The 19,348-nt window shown below is 43.2% G+C and overlaps 1 protein-coding gene across 3 annotated transcripts in view; it reads left to right on the top strand.

Annotated features, from left to right (window-relative positions):
* The window catches only part of foxp1b (forkhead box P1b), a 325,147-nt gene that overhangs the window by 201,871 nt on the left and 103,928 nt on the right, over positions 1-19,348 (top strand). For all 3 annotated transcript variants that reach the window (XM_072684908.1, XM_072684909.1, XM_072684910.1), the window contains one exon: positions 16,453-16,566. In XM_072684908.1, coding sequence (XP_072541009.1) covers positions 16,453-16,566 — 114 coding nt within the window. The remainder of the gene's footprint in view (positions 1-16,452; positions 16,567-19,348) is intronic.

Genomic DNA, 19,348 nt, shown 5'->3' with positions numbered 1-19,348 from the left:
ATCCATATGCAAACTCCAGTGCAAAACTAAATAAGCAACTTTAAACCTCAGACATGTCTCGGTTGATGGAAACGGTTTGTGCCGAGGGCAGAATTGCATAAATTCGACTTTCACCAAACCCAGCTTAACGCCACCGCCGCCGATGACTCCCGACTCTCAAGCCGCGGTTCTTTACGAATTCTCACGGGTTGCCGAACGCCGGCCTCCACTTACTGCACTCACTCCTTTATTTCCCCCCGTCCCAGCAGCTAATGCGTCCCTTCTTATGAGTCATTTACTTCTTTAATTACCGTCAGCAGCAGATGCACAATGGAGTATTAATGCGAATGGGTTTTACGGCCGATTCATCAGCCAGCGCCTCCGAAGTAGAAAGCCGTAATTGACGTGGAAGAGAGGGCCGGGGCGAGAGAGACAATATGTCGCTGACAGCTCCGCGTGTGCGCTGGGAGGATGTTTATGCCTTTACAGCCCAGTAAAGAATTAATAAACACCATCCCGATTCAATAACGGCTGCGACAGACGAGATGTAGCTGCGTGGCGAAACAGATCGGCTCATTTGTTAGAAGATTAGAGTAAGTTAGAGGGGTTGATGGTACGTGTGTGGGGGGGGGGTATTGTTTGGCTGTGCTTCAAAGGAAGTGTATCAGTGCTTTGCGTTGTAAGTGTATTTATAATTGTACTGTCCCTTCTGAGTCTGCAGGTCGACTGATCAGCTCCAGCATTCTCAGCTGACTGTGGTTCTGTCTAGGGGCGGATCGATACACAGATTCCAGCAGACGATATGTGTTGTGGGGGTCTTAACACAAATCTAATAGCGGTTCTTCTAAGGCATTTCTTTAAAAAAACCTTTATAGCACCTTTATTTTTAAGAGTATAGGGATCTAACAGTGGTTCTTCAAAGGCATTGTTTAAAGAACCCTTTGTAGCACCTTTAATTTTAAGAGTATAGGGGTCTCACAGTGGTTCTTCTAAGGCATTGCTTAAAGAACCCTTTGTAGCACCTTTAATTTTAAGAGTATAGGGGTCTCACAGTGGTTCTTCTAAGGCATTGCTTAAAGAACCCTTTGTATCACCTTTATTTGTAAGAGTGTAGGGGTCTCACAGTGGTTCTTCTAAGGCATTGCTTAAAGAACCCTTTGTAGCACCTTTAATTTTAAGAGTGTAGGGGTCTCACAGTGGTTCTTCTAAGGCACTGTTTAAAGAACCCTTTGTAGCACCTTTATTTTTAAGAGTATAGGGATCTAACAGTGGTTCTTCTAAGGCATTGCTTAAAGAACCCTTTATAGCTTATTTATTTGTGTAGGATAGGGATCCAAAAGCGGTTCTTCTAAGGCATTGCTTAAAGAACCTTTTGTATCACCTTTATTTGTAAGAGTGTAGGGGTCTAACAGCGGTTCTTCTAAGGCATTTCTTAAAGAACCTTTTGTATCACCTTTATTTGTAAGAGTGTAGGGGTCTAACAGCGGTTCTTCTAAGGCATTTCTTAAAGAACCCTTTGTAGCTTCGTTAGTAAGAGTGTAGGGGTCTAACAGCGGTTCTTCTAAGGCATTTCTTAAAGAACCCTTTGTAGCTTCGTTAGTAAGAGTGTAGGGGTCTAACAACGGTTCTTCTAAGGCATTTCTTAAAGAACCCTTTGTAGCTTCGTAAGAGTATAGGGATCTCACAGTGGTTCTTCTGAGGCATTGCTTAAAGAACCCCTTATAGCTTAGTTGGTAAGAGTGTAGGGGTCTAACAGCGGTTCTTCTGAGGCATTGCTTAAAGAACCCTTTATAGTTTATTTATTTGTGTAGGGTTGGGATCCAAAAGCGGTTCTTTTACATCTTCCCTTAAAGAACCCTTTATGGCTTAGTTAGTTTTAAGAGTATATGGATCTAATAGCGGTTCTTCTAAGGCATTGCTTAAAGAACCCTTTATAGTACCTTTATTTTTAAGAGTATATGGATCTAACAGCGGTTCTTCTAAGGCATTGCTTAAAGAACCCTTTATAGCTTATTTATTTGTGTAGGGTTGGGATCCAAAAGCAGTTCTTCTACATCTTCCCTTAAAGAACCCTTTGTAGCAGCTTTATTTTTAAGAGTATAGGGATACAAAAGTGGTTCTTCTGCAGTTTCTCTCAAAGAACCTTTTGTAGAACCTTTATTTGTAAGAGTGTAGGGATTTATGGCATTGCTTAAAGAAGGGTAGGGATCTAATAGCGGGCTTCTAAGGCATTGCTTAAAGAACCCTTTGTAGCTTGTTAGTAAGAGTATAGGGATCTAACAGTGGTTCTTCTAAGGCATTGCTTAAAGAACCCTTTGTAGAACCTTTGTTTTTAAGAGTGTGTATAACTGTTGGTTCAACCAAGCAAAGGTCTCCAGAAGCCGTGAGCATTCCGGCTCTCCCTGCCGCTCTCCTGGTCTGTTTGGGTATGTCTTTCCGCGGCCTGTGAAAGGAGCTCTTCTTTTTGCCATCTGCTGTTAAGCCGCCGGTCAGCCAGGGCAGTGCAATCCAAACAAACGGCCCCATCGGCCCGCCAAGCCACGGCCAGCGATGCAGCATAGCTCAGCTGACCTCTGACTTCTACAGGTCACCCATCCGTACCAGGCACGGAGCAGCCCCCTGTTTACACTTCCTAAACACTCTTTTCTCATCCCTCTATCAGCAGCCTCACTCCACACTCCCCCCCCCATACACACACACACACACTTATCTCCCACACTTAATACCTTTACACACCACCTCTCTCTCTCTCTCTCTCTCTCTCTCTCTCTCACACAGTCTCACAGTCTCTCTCTCCCCATCATTATCACTTTGTATCTTTATCTCTCTCTCTCTTTTTTTTTTATCTCAGTCCCAGAGAAAACCATTTGTCAGATCTGAATATTGCATGCTATTTAGGGCAACGTCTGTTTTTAACCGAAGTCAGCTCACAGCTTATGTAATTGCACGCTGAACTTTATATTGTTTAAACGTGGCAATTTGAAATGTTTGGTGTTGTCATAAATATTAATAGATCGGTTGAAAAGTGCAGCTTAGGGGAGGTGGTGTAATGGTCTGGAGTGGGTATAAACCATTGATTTATTTATGTATTCTACACGAATTAGTTTGGAAATCTAAACAGTGGATGAAGAGCGGTTTTCCGTGAGCCCGTAATTCACGGGGTTTCAGCATGGGCGCCTGTTTTCCATGTGAAGAGGGCTTTTTGGAAATAGCATTAATTATATACTTACTGAAAAATCCGGCCCTATTTTGCATTGCAGATAACGGTACATCGTGAAAATGAGCTGAAGAAGAAGAAGGGGGGAAAAAAAACTCAATTAATATAAATAGCTATGATCCTCGATGCTCAGCCGCTCACGCCACGGAGAGAACGTCTCTGACTCGTACATGTTTCAATTAAAATGGCACTTATTGTAAGCGGATTCCATTACTATGTAAGTACCGCTGTATATACGCATCCAGGGCCTCTCTAGCTAGTACCTCCCACCAGTGTCTTTTGATAAGAATAAGAGGCATTAATACACTGGTCGAAAAGACCTGCTCTAATGCTGTTTGCTGTAGTGATCATTGATCTACATTAAAACTCAGTGTAAAAGAGTGTGTATCAGTGTTGGGTAGGTTCTCCTCTGGGTTTGATCACCACGGCTATTGTCAGATTTCCATAACATTTACTTACAGTGATATAAACGATCTTAACAAACTGCTTCCCACATGTTCTTCACGGTTCCACACGGTTCCTCAAGCTCCTAAATCTGGTGCAACACCTAAAAATAAAGATACTACAAAAGGATCTTTAAGCGATGCCATAGAAGAACCATTTTTGTAAATATATCTGCATGTGAAGAACATTAGAACCTTTACATTGACTTCTGTAAACCTTTCAAGGTTCTTCACACTCATATCTTGTAGAAATATGGTTCTCTATGGATCCAAATGCAGTTCTTCTATGGCGTAGCTCAAAGAACCCTTTGTAGCTTGTGTATTTAAGAGTTTATGGATTAATCTTCTATGTAATTGCTTGCAGAACCCTTTGTAGCACCTTCATTTCTAACAGTGTAGGGATCCAAAAGTGGTTCTTCTAAGGCATCACATCTCCCATAGGAATGAATGGGGGGGGGGGTGGAGCTTTGGCACCATTCTTATATCACAATGATACAAATACACAAGTCACACCCAACAAACCACATGGGGTACCACCTCATCAGCAACTTGACAACCACCTGAAACACCATAGCATCCCTCTGGGATACCATACCAACCACCTAGCAACAAGTATCTAGCAAGCCTTTAAGCAGCACCTGCTAAAATACCATTGCAATCACCTTGCAGCAGTGTTGCACCCATCTAGCAAGCATTCGGCATCATCCCAGCAACTACCTCAGATACCGTAGCAACCACCTAGCAACACCATAGTACCTACATGGGATCCTATAGCAACCATGTAGTGTCTCGACCCCGAATCACTCATAGATCTGTCATCTACTACCGTCAGTTTACCTGAGTGAAGCCATGAGAAGCTGCAACAGAGGATGGAGGTTCTTTCTGTAAAGTTGCTCACTGGCCACAACCGTCCCATAACTTCATTCCTGGCTCTGAAAAGTGTCTTTCCTTCTCATAAAGTCGACCCAACCTTGACATTTATAACACATATCTCCCCAATCCTGCAGAGACCGATCGCGGGCACTGAGCAGGACTACATTAAACACCAGCCTATTTGTGGCCAGACTTTCCCAACACTGGGTCTTGAGCGTCGCCGTCTCCGGCCGGTCATCCCTCACCACTGTTTAAACATCTCTCAGCTCCAGAATGGCCACCGGGATCCGGTTTCACCTGTGTGCACATCTTCCTCCAATTAGGGCCTCAATTATTTTGGATCTGTTTCACGTTCAAAGTCTTGCCTGCTATTGAGATGAGCTCCGCAGTGGACAGGGAAGGAGATAAGAGGCTGGGGTCTGAGACAGGCCAGATCAAACGAGCACCGCTCTCATTTCACATGCTATGATTTCCCTTCATAAGATGACAAAAGGAGCCTTTCAGTGTTCAGGATTGTGTTTCATGTATCAAAACCTCATAACTATTTTTATTTTAGGTTTTTGCACCACTTAAAATGTTGTTCGCTGTTTTAGCGATGACCATATTGTCATGGATGAGTGTCGCTGTCAGGCTGGGCTGAGATCAGCAGAAAGCGCTGGATTAATACAGCAACACCCCCGGTTGTCATTAATTACCCCAGGGTAATTAATTGATCACCTGACAGCAGTATCATTCGATTATTTGGGTGTTTTTTTGCTCCTGGGCTCCCCCTACAGTTGGATAGTGTTATATTGAATTGAGTAATTCACTTTTACTCCACAGCCATAAATACTAATCTCGCTTTGAGCGCCCCCTCAAGGACAGCAACAAAAGATGGCAGTTCTTTCTGTAAAGTTGCGGACTGACCACAACCGTCCTGTAACTTAAGTCCTGGCTCTGAAAAGTCTCTTTTCTTCTCAGAAAGTCGATGGGATATGGCCAGAAAATTGGAAACGCTAAAGAACAGTGGCCATAGAGGACGCTTCATCAACATTTACATTTACATTCAGGGCATTTAGCAGACGCTCTTCTCCAAAGCGACTTACAAAGTGCTTTGCTATTTACCCAAGAAAAACCTCAGCTAGTTTGAATAGACTAAAAGTTCAAAGCTCCTCTAAGTTTAGACTCTACTAAACCCAAGTCAATAAGGAGACCACTCTGCTATTCACCCAAGTACTCTCAGAAGAGGAGGGTCTTCAGTCTGGGTTTGAAGACAGCGAGCGTTGGACTCTGCTGTTCGGACACTCAGGGGAAGTTCGTTCCACCACTTCGGTGCAGGACAGTAAAAAGTCTGGACGCTCGTCTTCCGTGGATCTTAAAGGATGGCGGGTCGAGCCGAGCCGTACTTGAAGCTGGAAGGGCTCTTGGTGCAGATCAGCTTTTGACCATCGCCATCAAGTACGGAGGGGCTGGCTGGTCCAGTCTTGGCTTTGTAGACCAGGGTCAGGGGTTTAAATCTGCATCTATAGTTTTGATGCTTACACAAATACTCGTACCTCTACACCCATATTTTTTACATTACCCTATATTAAAGTGTAACAATCTGGAGATACAAGGTTTTGTACCCACAACTGACACTACTTTCCCTTCTCTTTGTCCTTATAATCCATCTTAAATTCCAAAACTGACTGAGCCTGGATTCTCATTCATTCCTGAGCCCCCACACCCCCCCCCCATCATTCAAAGGCATGGTCACATTTGTTTATCTTGGAGGTCCTGGCTTGTGCCACGCACCGTCGCTGGAATTTTCCCCGAGCCTCCAGAAAGGGAAGGTGCAGGAAAGGGCCGAAAGCTAAGGGACTGCTCCCCTACCGTGCACTGAATGTTCGAAAAGGGATTTGCGTAGCTGGTGGAGGGAGGCTCGCACAGCGGGAAACCCCAAAGCCTGTAAATAATCCACACTGCGCTCACCGCATATAAAGACATCTAGCACTCCAGTCATCTACTCTCTCTCTCTCTCTCTCTCTCCCTCTCTCGCTCTCTCTCTCTCTTATCACTGGGAGACTGCCCTGGGACACAAGTTGTTACAGCTCCGGCACTGATTCTCTGTGCTAATACGGTGTGAAAAGCAGATGCAGATAATGCCAAGCCATGTTTATTGAGGCAAAGCTGTTAACACAGAAGGCGGCGGCAGGGGGGGATGGGGGGGACGGGGGGCTTGGGAGGTGTGAACTTTGAACATATTTGAGATGAAATATGAAAGAGGGATTGTGAATGACAAGAATAGCAAATGCTGTTGTCTTTGTTAGTGATAAGACAGGGCCTTGTCAGGTCCTTGAGGCTGTTTTCTAATCTGAAATACCTGGAGGGTTCGGGGCGTGTGTGTGTGTTTGTGTGTGTATTGTGTAGTACGTGTATTGATGTGGCTCCGGCTTCAAATAATCCTAACGAGGAATTTTAATGAAGGATTCTCAAGACACACTGTGTCTGTACCAATCACACAAATCATTGTAAGGAGGAGACCGCAAGGTCCGAACCACGGCCTGGACCGAACCATGACACCTTTACTGTCTGTAAATTTGTTAGCTATATATGCACTGTATGTCCAAATGTTTGTGGACACCCCTTCTAAAGTGTGTGCATTTAGGTACTTTAAGTTGCACCCATTACTGACACAGATACTAATACAGCTTGTGTAGTCTTTGTATGGAGAGGTACTGCCAATAGAATAGGACTCTCTATAGAGCAGATGAACATGATGGACATGATGGACCATGATGGGGCTAGTAGAGGGGTATAAAGCCAATGCCCCCTAGCATTGAGGATGGTGCTCCATTGTGGAGTTGCGGATAATGAGATGTGGTGGTGATCATCCATGTTGACCTCCTGACCTCACTAATGCTGAATGCATTCAAATCCTCATCCAAATTCGTAGAAAGCCTCCTTCTTCTCTGGACAGTAGAGACTCCAGAGTTACTCCAACAAAAGCAGGATCAACTTTTGAATCCCCCTGATTCCAGAGGAAACAGTGGCCATATAGTATCCGTATAGTGCAAACTCCCTGATTGGCATCAGCCGTTGCCCGTAGCTCTCTCCGCTTTCGCCCCACAATCATCTGTTAGCATTATCAGTCTTTGAACTGCTTTTGTATCTGATCACTTCCTCCAAATACGTCTCTTGATGCCTGCTATTGTAGTGCCCAGGCAACACGCTGTTCCCCTCTCTTTAAGCGCACCTTCAAACCATTCCGGCCTGTCATCGCTCAGCAGTTTATCGCTCCGGCGTCTGGAGCTGCTTTTAGCCTAGCGCGTCCATCAAACCCAGCGCTACCTTTGAATGCCAGATCAAAAGAAGACGAATTCCAGGCAAAGAGAGGGAGAGAGAGCGGGTGTGTGAGTGAGCGAGGGGGGAGGGGGGGGGGATTTGGGGTGCGCTGTGTAAACACTGGAGTGACAGCTCACAATGGGTTGCTTTAGCACTACGTTAGCACTCGGCTAGTCAGGCGGGAGGTGCTTGCTTGTTAAACAACAAATACGTTCCTCTGATGGAGCCTGGGCTCACCTTGGAAACCGCTGCGGCCCAACAGCCGAATTCGGCCCATCTCGTCATATTAGTTCTGATTCTGATGGTGTTTTTATTATTAATATGATGCATGATAGCATATTGGTCCGACTTCAGAGACATATAGATGCATTATACATCACCAACAGTCTCCATACGCTCTTTTTAACCCCTCAAAGAGCCTGCAAGCTTCTATTACCAGAAGAATAGGCCCACCAGATTGTACAGATGTCCCTGTAGCTACTGAGTGTCTCAGGCTTAATAACTCTCACTCCATAAGCTTGAGTCTATGCCATGCATGAGTCGAAAGTCACCATGCCCAGTGCTATCCGGTGGATACAGGGGTATAAAGCCCTGCAGCACTGGGAGCACTGGGCTGTGGAGCAGTGGGACTTACCTCTGACAAGTTTGAGTGGCATTTGAGATCTATAACTGAGCAAATCCTCACAGCAATGTCCCAAAATCTAGCGTAAGGCCTTTGCAGAAGAGAGCTGTCCTCACCCTTGAGGGAAAACAGACTCCCTGTCCTCACCCTTGCAGTGTCTACAAACTTTTTTTTTTTTTTTTTACAAGCAGCGTCTGTGTACAAGCAAATTATACCGCATTGCAGCTCAGTCGCGCGAAAGTATCAGCTGACATTATCCTCTGAGTGGCTCCAGGACAGCACAGGTGTCCTCACTCTCTCTCTCTCTGGGCGGGAAGGATGGCCCTCCCTCTCCCCCATCGGTCAGCACAGTGCTAGCCAGCCCGAGCGTCTCTGCGTCAGTGCTCTTCTTCAAGCAGGTCGAGCAGCAGTTCAAAAAAAAAAAAAAAAAAAAAAGGTGACTGGAAGGAAGCACATGATGGCCTTCACCCTCCCAGCGCTGGTGGCATCATGTGACAGGGGGAGTCCCAGCTAGTGGGTGGGAATTGACATTTGTTACAGCAGTACATTTTCTAGTCAAATTTTTCTTCCATACTCTTAAAGACGGGCTTTCTGCTTCTTTTCATGAGAGAACTTTAGCTTTTTTAGCCACTAGTGAGGAAGATACAGCCAGTGTGGTGAATATTTATGAATACTTATGGCGAATGATTATGTGAGTACCACATCCTCTATAGAAACACACTTATTAATGCGTAATTACTGTTTATTTGCTAAATTGCCCACATGGGGATGCAGCATATACAAAGATTACAGCATAGATCATAATCTATGTATTTAAATATGCTAAATTCAGCAAATAAATAGAAGAAAATGCCATATTTAAGTGTTTGTTTGTTTGTTTACTTATTTACACTTTAGCAAAATGTATATTTGTGCCTGTGACTGTACAGAAGGGTCACCTACATGGCAAAAATGCTATTTTAGCAAGTAATATTGTCTTAATTTTAGTATTTATATCATTTTTTCTGAATGTTTTCACTTATTATGAGTCATTTTATGTGGAAAAGTGTTGTATTTTATCAGTGGATGATTTTGCTTGTTTTAAAAATGCTAATTCTGCTCATTACTGCACCTCAGCCCATAGAATAAGACACTTTAGCTAGATAAAATGACTTTAAACTAGCAGAAATGTGTAGAAATAAGCTGAATAATCGTATATAAATTCTTACAACATTCGCAAAATAAGTAAATTCTGAATATTTTAGGTTTTAGGATCATTTCACTCCCCAGTAAGATTGTTATTCCCAATAATAAAAGGGTAAATCATGTAATCAATGTAATGTGAGGTTAATGTTCAGTTAGTATTTTAGCTGAAATGTGGTGACCCACGAGCGAGCCTCTATCACGCAGCTGCAGTGTGATGTGCTGAATGGAGATGTTCTACAGTAGAGGAAGAATCCCTGTGGTTAGCGGAGCCTATTGTTGGTTAACAGAAAATGCAATCGCTCTGTGATAGAGTCGGTTTGTGGACAGTCTTTGTGACGCAATTAAAGAACCGAGAGTTGCTCTGTGTACCTTATGGCGTAATCTCAAAGTGCCTCAAACTTGAATTGCATCCTGTTGACTCAAATATCTTTCTTTCCCCACCCCGGTCTGCAGCAGAGTGAACGAATCATACACCGAGCATTTACGTGTCATAAAAGTTTCTGAGTAAATAAACACAGCACACTTCCCAGCAGTGAGCAACAGGTAAACGTGCCTGTGTGGTAATCTTTAATCTACGCCATCAAGAACACTGTGTTCCAGTTCACAAAAGACCAGACTGAGAGCTTTCTGGACACAGACTAAAGCCATTAAGGCCTTGTATGGAATCCCACAGTCAGTCTGCATTAGCTGGAGTTTATTTCTAATTCTGCTGTTAAGAATTAGGCTCATTGTGTGTCTTCATCTAGTCTGAACTTTACATTGAGGGCAGCGAAACAATATAGTATTACAATATACACTGAACCACACTAGTCCAACACAGGCTCACTAGGGCCTGACAATTTTGGAAATATGTTTAATTCAGTATAATTCAATTTAACTTTATTGTCATTATGCTAATACAGGGTTCTACTGTACCACCAAACACTATTAGGCTAAGTCTCTGGACTTTATGTCCCTAAAAAATGTATTTCAATGAATACACTCAAAAAATAAATAAATAAATAAATAAAATGATAATATATAATTACATACAATAATAATTATATGAAATAATGATATTATGGTCTGTTATTTTATTGATGATTTTTCTGTGTTTAAATATAGGCTTATATAGTTTATGGCTCGGACCATAATTTACATATTTACATCCTGCAATATTAATTCTATCTGCAAAAATAGCAGACATAATAATCGACTCTTTGGGGCCTTTGGGATTCAGATTTGTTAGGAGGACAAAATTATTCATTATTCATTAATTATTCATTATTTTTTTGTTGTTAAATTGTTTATTGAGTTTAAAAACAAACTAATGAATTAAAACTAGTTTTTATTACTTTTATATAATTATCATTTTCATTTTGCACCCCAAAATCCTCAGATTTGCCCATATGAATATATATTTGTAGTTGTTTTTTTTGCTTTTTTATATTTGCTAATATTGTGTCTCCTCACATCGTAGCTGTCCACTCATTACTGTATACATCAGGTCACTGAGGCTTACTCCAGTTCACTCCAGAGTCGACCTACTGGAGCTCAGCATGCCTGGAGAACACCAGCCTCTAATTCTGTTACATCAGGATACGTCATCTTACCCTCGCTGACCAAACAAGGCTGGTTAGGCTCTCTTGGTTTTCTGGCTGCGTCTGTTGTTTGTGGGTTTCTCAGCCATACTGAGATATTTACAGAGCTTCGATATTCGCTGATTAACTGATCCGGCTGAAAATGTTCGATTTTTTATTTGAATTTTAAGGAAAAAATGAGAATTTCAGAAACTCAACAGCATGTCCACCATATTGCCAGAGGTTTGTAGACACCTGCTTATCCAGCATTTATTACTGAAATTGAGGATATTAGGGGGCACTCCCTCATTTACTCTTCTGGCAAGGCCTTACACTACAAGTTGGAGCATTGCTGTGAAAGATTTGATTGATTTAGCCACTAGAGCATCAGTGAGGTCAGGTACTCGTGTTGGATGACCACTGCAACTCATCCCAAGGGTACTAGATCGAGCTCCATCCTGCTAAAAACGCTGCTGACAGGCCTAATAGCCTTCTAGCCAATACCTTAAGCTCATGTGTTGCTGCTCCAGAGCGTCCCAATTTACTGGGCCATTCCTCAATTCCTCCCTCTCTCATTTCTAATATGGACAAAAGTATTGGGACACCTGCTCATCCATTGTTTCTTCTAAAATCAAGGGTATTAAAAAGAGCTTACCCTGCTTTTGTTGGAGTAACTGTCTCCACTGTCCAGGGAAGAAGGAGGCTTTCTACTAGATTTTGGAGGTTTTGCTGTGAGGATTTGATTGTGATCATCATCCCCAACTTATCCTGAAAGTATTGGCTGGAGCTCCACCATCCATCATTCCAGAGAACACAGTTCTTCCACTGCTCCACAGTTAAATGCAGCTGGGGGGCTTTATACCCCTCTACTAGCCCACGTCTGGCATTATTCTATTGGCAGTACTTCTCTACAGGGACTAGACAAGCTACGTGTGTTTGTGTGCATTTGCACATCTGTGTATTCAGCAATGGGCAACAACGTTGCTTAGTAAAGTAGCTTAGTGCATTCATTTGAAGGGGTGTCCACAAACATTTGTGTCACTGAGCTATTAGTAGTTACTGTAAAAGGTCTTAAAGGTCTTTGGTTCCAGCTGGAAGGTAATCGGCTGCCCCGGCGTGGCCTAAAATCAGGGGTTTGAGCCCATTTGCTGCTGCGAGGGCGCTCAGTGTCACACCGCCATGCATATTTGATGGGCTGTTTATTTTTTCCCCTGCTGAGAGCTGAGCTGTGTAGGCTGCTTGGCGAGTGTGTGCCGTTGATGCTTTGAGGTGTGAATGTGGCCGAAGGGGTTGTCCCCTCTAAAAACCCTTCCATAATATAGAGCCTGGCAGAAACTAGCATGGAAACAAAAGCTCTCGATGATTTTGATCGCTTGTTTGAAATGGTTTGAGTGGTTCATTTCCGTGTTGTTACTGTAGGATGAGTCATTAGTGAACGTTCCACCGCGCTGCGCGTTTGTGTAATATCACTGTATGATGTATCATATGTGTGGCTGAGGCTACGAGTGTGTGTGTGTGTGTGTGTGTGTGTGTTGGTCCAGACAGCAGAGTGAGCCAGCTTTGCAGTGGCCTCTCTGTAGCCTGTGGTCATATTCCTGCCTCATGATGTCATCCCACAGCCTCAGTGTTTCAGAAGGTCATACACACACACACACTCACACACACACACACACACACACACACACACACACACACACACACACACACTCACACAGCTGTGTATCCCAGCCAAGTGCCTTAACTCAACAGCTTCTTTATTGGGCTTATACAGAGTTAGACTAGATAGACTCTCTCTCTCTCTCTCCTCACACCTCTTTCCTCTCTCTCCCGCCCAGACTCTTCCACACCAGCCTTCTTCCTGTCTTCTTCAGAGCCTCTTTTTTTTTCACTGTTTGTTTATCCTTCTGTCACTCCTCACTCGTCCCCCTGAGGATCCCTCACATGTTTTGCATAGTTATTCACGAATGTTGCAGCATCTGGCAATCAAGTCCTTAACGACTGCTGAACAACAGAGTTTCCATCCAAAACACCAGAGCGTCAACTTCTTCACAGGCCCTGTGTAAAAGACCCAGCCAGCACAGAGCTCGTCTAATCAGCCCTCATTTGGCCGTTTATTTGGGTTTATTCTAATGTTATATAGAGTTAATTACAGGTAGACACTCTCACTGACCACTGACTTTGTTTATTTGGGTTTATTCTAATGTTATATAGAGTTAATTACAGGTAGACACTCTCACTGACCACTGACTTTATGTTTATTTGGTTTGATTCTAATGTTATATAGAGTTAATTACAGGTAGACACTCTCACTGACCACTGACTTTATGTTTATTTGGGTTTATTCTAATGTTATATAGAGTTAATTACAGGTAGACACTCTCACTGACCACTGACTATGTTAATTTGGGTTTATTCTAATGTTATATAGAGTTAATTACAGGTAGACACTCTCACTGACCACTGACTTTGTTTATTTGGGTTTATTCTAATGTTATATAGAGTTAATTACAGGTAGACACTCTCACTGAAAACTGACTATGTTTATTTGGGTTTATTCTAATGTTATATAGAGTTAATTACAGCTAGACACTCTCACTGAAAACTGACTTTATGTTTATTTGGGTTGATTCTAATGTTATATAGAGTTAATTACAGGTAGACACTCTCACTGACCACTGACTTTATGTTTATTTGGGTTGATTCTAATGTTATATAGAGTTAATTACAGGTAGACACTCTCACTGACCACTGACTTTATGTTAATTTGGGTTTATTCTAATGTTATATAGAGTTAATTACAGGTAGACACTCTCACTGACCACTGACTTTATGTTTATTTGGGTTGATTCTAATGTTATATAGAGTTAATTACAGGTAGACACTCTCACTGACCACTGACTTTATGTTTATTTGGGTTTATTCTAATGTTATATAGAGTTAATTACAGCTAGACACTCTCACTGAAAACTGACTTTATGTTTATTTGGGTTGATTCTAATGTTATATAGAGTTAATTACAGGTAGACACTCTCACTGACCACTGACTTTATGTTTATTTGGGTTGATTCTAATGTTATATAGAGTTAATTACAGGTAGACACTCTCACTGACCACTGACTTTATGTTAATTTGGGTTTATTCTAATGTTATATAGAGTTAATTACAGGTAGACACTCTCACTGACCACTGACTTTATGTTTATTTGGGTTTATTCTAATGCTATATAGAGTTAATTACAGGTAGACACTCTCACTGACCACTGACTTTATGTTTATTTGGGTTTATTCTAATGCTATATAGAGTTAATTACAGGTAGACACTCTCACTGACCACTGGCTTTATGTTTATTTGGGTTTATTCTAATGTTATATAGAGTTAATTACAGGTAGACACTCTCACTGACCACTGACTTTATGTTTATTTGGGTTTATTCTAATGTTATATAGAGTTAATTACAGGTAGACACTCTCACTGACCACTGACTTTATGTTTATTTGGGTTTATTCTAATGCTATATTGAGTTAATTGCAGGTAGACACTCTCACTGGGTTTATTTTAATGTTATATAAAGTGATGGCGTATTAAAGGTATACTTTATTTTTGTTTAATTTCTATTTATTTATTCACATTTTTTTCTGAATATGCTAAATCTAGAAAATAAACTGGAATAAAAATAAAATGTGCCGCAGCCCGTTTTCACGTGTTTCCACTTCAGCGGAGCAGCAGATGTAAAGATTTGACGGTGTGAGCGGCATTATGTGTTAATATGGGAAAATGTCTCACAGTCAATATTTCCAGCTCAAATATCTCACCTCTAACTCTTCGGCTGTTCACCTCTTTATTTCCTTGTTTCTCCGTTGGAACTGATCCGTTTTCCTTCGGCTCCCAGCGTTCCTCGTTATCCTGTGTGCACGATTTGCACTGGATCAGAACCACTGGATTCTGACCTGGTGATTTCGGCTCTTCATGTCGGGTCGTTTTCATGAGCTCCAGTTAGAACCCAGCAGCGCAGGCATCATTTCAGCCCAGATTCACTGCAGAACCCAGAGTGACCATTATCTTTAAAAAGCAACATGAACACACACACACACACACACACACACACACACACACAGATAAACACACACATAAGTTAACAAACGGCCGCGCAGTGCCGGCGGTGCAGTCTCGTTCCTTTAGGCTGTTTTTTTTTTTTTTTTTTTTTTTTTTTTTTTTTTTTCTTTGACTATTTGTTTAATCGTGGGAGTCGTCTATATGTGTGTGTGTGTGTGTGTGTGGAAGTGTGTGTTGTGTGTGTGTGTTGTGTGTGTGTGTGTGTGCAAACGATGGAAAGAATGAAGCTGGTTATTTACTCAGATGTTGCTCTGGTGTAGGTGTGAATCTACCCCAGACGCTCTGTGGGAACGCGCCGTTCACTTTTCTTGGTATCAGTGGCCCTTTTTTTTCTTCCCTCGACCAGAAGGCCTTCTTCTTCTCCTCTTCCTTCTTCTTCTTCTGTCAGATTTTTTTCCCTCTCCTTTTCCCAGCACCGCCGCGGCCTTTTGTTTGTACTGGATGGCAAGTTTGATTATTTATTGTTGCAGGAGAAGGGAGGGGTGGGTGGTGGAGGCCGGAGGGGAGTGGGGGGGGGGGGGCAGTGGGGGGGTTAGCCAGGGCAATAAACATGTGACTGCACTGTATTTTGTTTTCCACGCAGAAGGCCGTGTCCTTTAACAGATCTTTGGAGCGGCAGTAAACCTTTTATTTGTTTTATGGAGGAGAGGGTAAGAGGAGGAAGAGCGAGAGAGCTGGTGAATGAATAGAAGAAAGAGAGAGAGAGAGAGATTAGACAGCAGCTAATGGCCCTTTTGCTGCGTCGGCTTGTTTTTTTCACTGTTTACTATAAGTGTACGTTATCTGCCGAGCGTTTCTCACTGTTTGCTATCAATTCTGGTGGTTGTTTTTCTTCCCTCTCTTTCCCCGACTGTTTGTTTTCTCAACTGATTATTGTTCTCCACGCCGCGAAAGGAAACTATGTAAATTTTTTTTTTTTGAAAGTGGCAGAGATGGAACAAAAACAAAAAAAACGGTCTGTTCAGTTTTTGTTTTGTTATCTATCGGGGAGCCGGGAACACGTTGTCTTTTTGGGTTACATCTGTTGCGTTTGAGAGCCGTCAGGCTGATCTCGAGGGAGAGCTTCAGCCAAACACACAGTCAAATCTTTTTTTTTTTTTTTTCCTTCCATGACCTTTCTGTTTTTTCCTCACCTCTGCTGTTCTCTGTCTCTTTCAGGCTCTACAAGTTGCAAGACAGATTCTTCTCCAGCAGCACCAACAACAGCAGCAGCAGCAGCAGAGTGGAACCATCAAGTCTCTGAAAAGCAGCGAGAAGCAGGCCGCACTACAGGTATGACACCCTTTCTGCTCCTTTAGAGCTTGGTAAAGGAAAGTGGGGCAGCGGAGACGGCCTGAGCCACTTCTCGGCCCCTCAGCTGATGCTGCGGTGCGGCGAGTGGCGCGCTCTCTTTACGTGCCTCTACTGGTTTTCAGAAGAACGCAGCGGACGCCCCTGATGCCACATATCTCTGAAGATGCTCTATAGTGTGTGTGTGTGCGTGTGTGTGTGTGTGTATGTAGAAGCGCGAGCACAATGCACCATGCGTGTCTGTGCATATGTACTGTTTCATCAGGCTCTCCATGTGCTATCGGTGGCACAGCTTGTACCAGTCGGTGCTAGATAAACAGGAAATTAAGCTTGGCAGGCCAGCGCTGTTGACAGCACATTACTACACTGCTACAGAGCTCGTGCACCGTGACAGATATCACTCTTAATGGAACCATGCCATCATCAACCACAAGAAAGCAGACCTGTAGAGTCCAGAGATGCGTCTGCTTCTGGGCTGCGTTTAGCTGTTAATCAGCTTCTGCATCCAGTGTGTGTGTGGATCTGTGTCTGCGTGGGTCTGTGTGTGGATACTCAACCAGAATGAACACTCTGTTGTGGCTGATGAGACTGAATTAAGAAAATAATATCTATAATCTATAACAATTATACTAATATAGTTAAACTGTGCTTTTCTGATCAATAAGATTAACCTGTCTGGAATGCATGTACACCCCCTCATATAGAATCAGACTGTATCCATCTGTTTCTCTGCAGACCTCTGTTATCAGCCTCCTCCTCTCACCCTGTTTGTTCTTCAATGCTCAGGACCCCACAGGGCAGACTGTAGTATTTTTGGGGTGGAGGGTCAGCATTCTCAGCACTGCAGTGACTCTATCTATAATCTATAACAATTATACTAATATAGTTAAACTGTGCTTTTCTGATCAATAAGATTAGCAGTCCTTAATCGTACTTCACAAATTCCCTAAATAATATACACTACTGTACAAATGAGAAAATTCATTAGAACATCTCCAAAGTTCTCCTCTCTCATGGAGTCTAGTATTATTTAGAGTTCTCCTCAGATCAACACCTGGTTTGGTGGTAAATCAGGGCTTAATGATGGTAAATCAGGTGAGCTGCTGCTGCTGCTGCTGCTGCTGATGATGATGATGATGATGATGATGGAGTTGAACACATCCTCCACGCTGTGCTGGCTGGACTGGGGGGCGTCCAGGAGAAACCTGGAGGAACCGAGCTCTGTTCTTCAGACTAGCTCACCGACAAGATCTCACTACTTTCTTTCTTCAGAATGAGAAGCTCTTGTTTCTCCTTTTTACTGGATTTATGTTCTCCTGCTTTATCGGTTCTGATGAGATCTGGAGCTTCTGCTGTAAAACTATGTATTGTTTAGAGAGATGGGTTTAAATAAGGTGATTCAGTGTTAGGTATACAGTATAATCCGAGTTAATTCTGTGTATTTTTGGTATTTTTATCAAATTTGTACCTAAATATACCTGTACTTCAGTGTTTTTCTCATGCGAAGTTTAGGTTTGTCCTCTGTCCTCTGGCCGTCAGAGAGTCTGATGCTTTTTATCACTTAACAAGGCCAAGAATCGGCTGCTCTGACATTACGAGGCTGTGTGACTAACAGGCAAAATGACCGCAGTCGTCAGAGTGTTACAGTGTGATGTTGTAGGGGACAGCGATGCACTCAGACATGCACTCATCGAGCAGTTTGTTAGGAACACTGTACTAAGAAGAAGAAGAAGCTCACTTTGAGGGACTTCTGCTCCATGCTGACATGATTGCATCACACCATTCCTGTAGGTTTTCACTTTTAATGCAGGGAATCTGCCGTTCTACCACGTCCCAAAGAGGTCCTGAATCCCGAATGAGGCAGGAATCCCGCTGGAAGACTTGCTTAGTGACATGGTGCGTTATCATGCTGGAAGTAGCTGGAGGTAGATGGGATACTGTGGTCATAGCGAACCCGTCCAGTGTGACACCTCCACCAGCCTGGCCTAGCGTTGCTGAGCCTGTGCTGAGCCACTGCAGCCTCAGCTTTCTGTTCTTGGCTGACAACAGTGCACCCTGGGCTGAGCTGGGCTTCTGCTGTTGTAGCCCATCCTCCTCGAGGCTGGACGCGTTGTGTGTTCTGAGAGTGGGTATCAGAGTTACTGTAGCCTTTCTGTCAGCTCCAATCAGCCTAAAATGTGGGGCATTAGAAGCCATATCGCCCCCTAACCTTACTGCAGAGTACTGCAACCTGTCTGGAATGGATGCATGTACACCCCCTCATATAGAATCAGACTGTATCCATCTGTTTCTCTGCAGACTCTGTTATCAGCCTCCTCCTCTCACCCTGTTTGTTCTTCAATGCTCAGGACCCCACAGGGCAGACTGTAGTATTTTTGGGGTGGAGGGTCAGCATTCTCAGCACTGCAGTGACTCTGACTGACATGGTGGGGGTGAGTGAGTGTGTGTTAGTAGTGTGTGTTGGGCTGCTGGTGGTACAAGCGGATCAGACGCAGCAGTGCTGCTGGTGTGCTTAAACACTGTGTCCGTCTGTCCACTCACCGTCCACTCTCTATTAGACACTCCTCCTACCTAGCTGCTCCACCTTGTAGATGGAGGTAAAGTCAGAGACAGGAGCTTTAAGCTCTCAGCGTGTGTTGGTCATCCTCTAGTCCTTCATCAGAGCCCACAGGACGCTGCTGCTGGTTAGTGGACTATTCTCAGTCCTGCAGCACTGCTGTGTCTGATCCACTCGTACCACCAGCCCAACACACACTACTAACAC

Source organism: Salminus brasiliensis, chromosome 7, assembly GCF_030463535.1.
Source record: "Salminus brasiliensis chromosome 7, fSalBra1.hap2, whole genome shotgun sequence".
Taxonomy (NCBI): Eukaryota; Metazoa; Chordata; class Actinopteri; order Characiformes; family Bryconidae; genus Salminus; species Salminus brasiliensis.
This window is presented reverse-complemented; position numbering and strand designations above follow the sequence as displayed.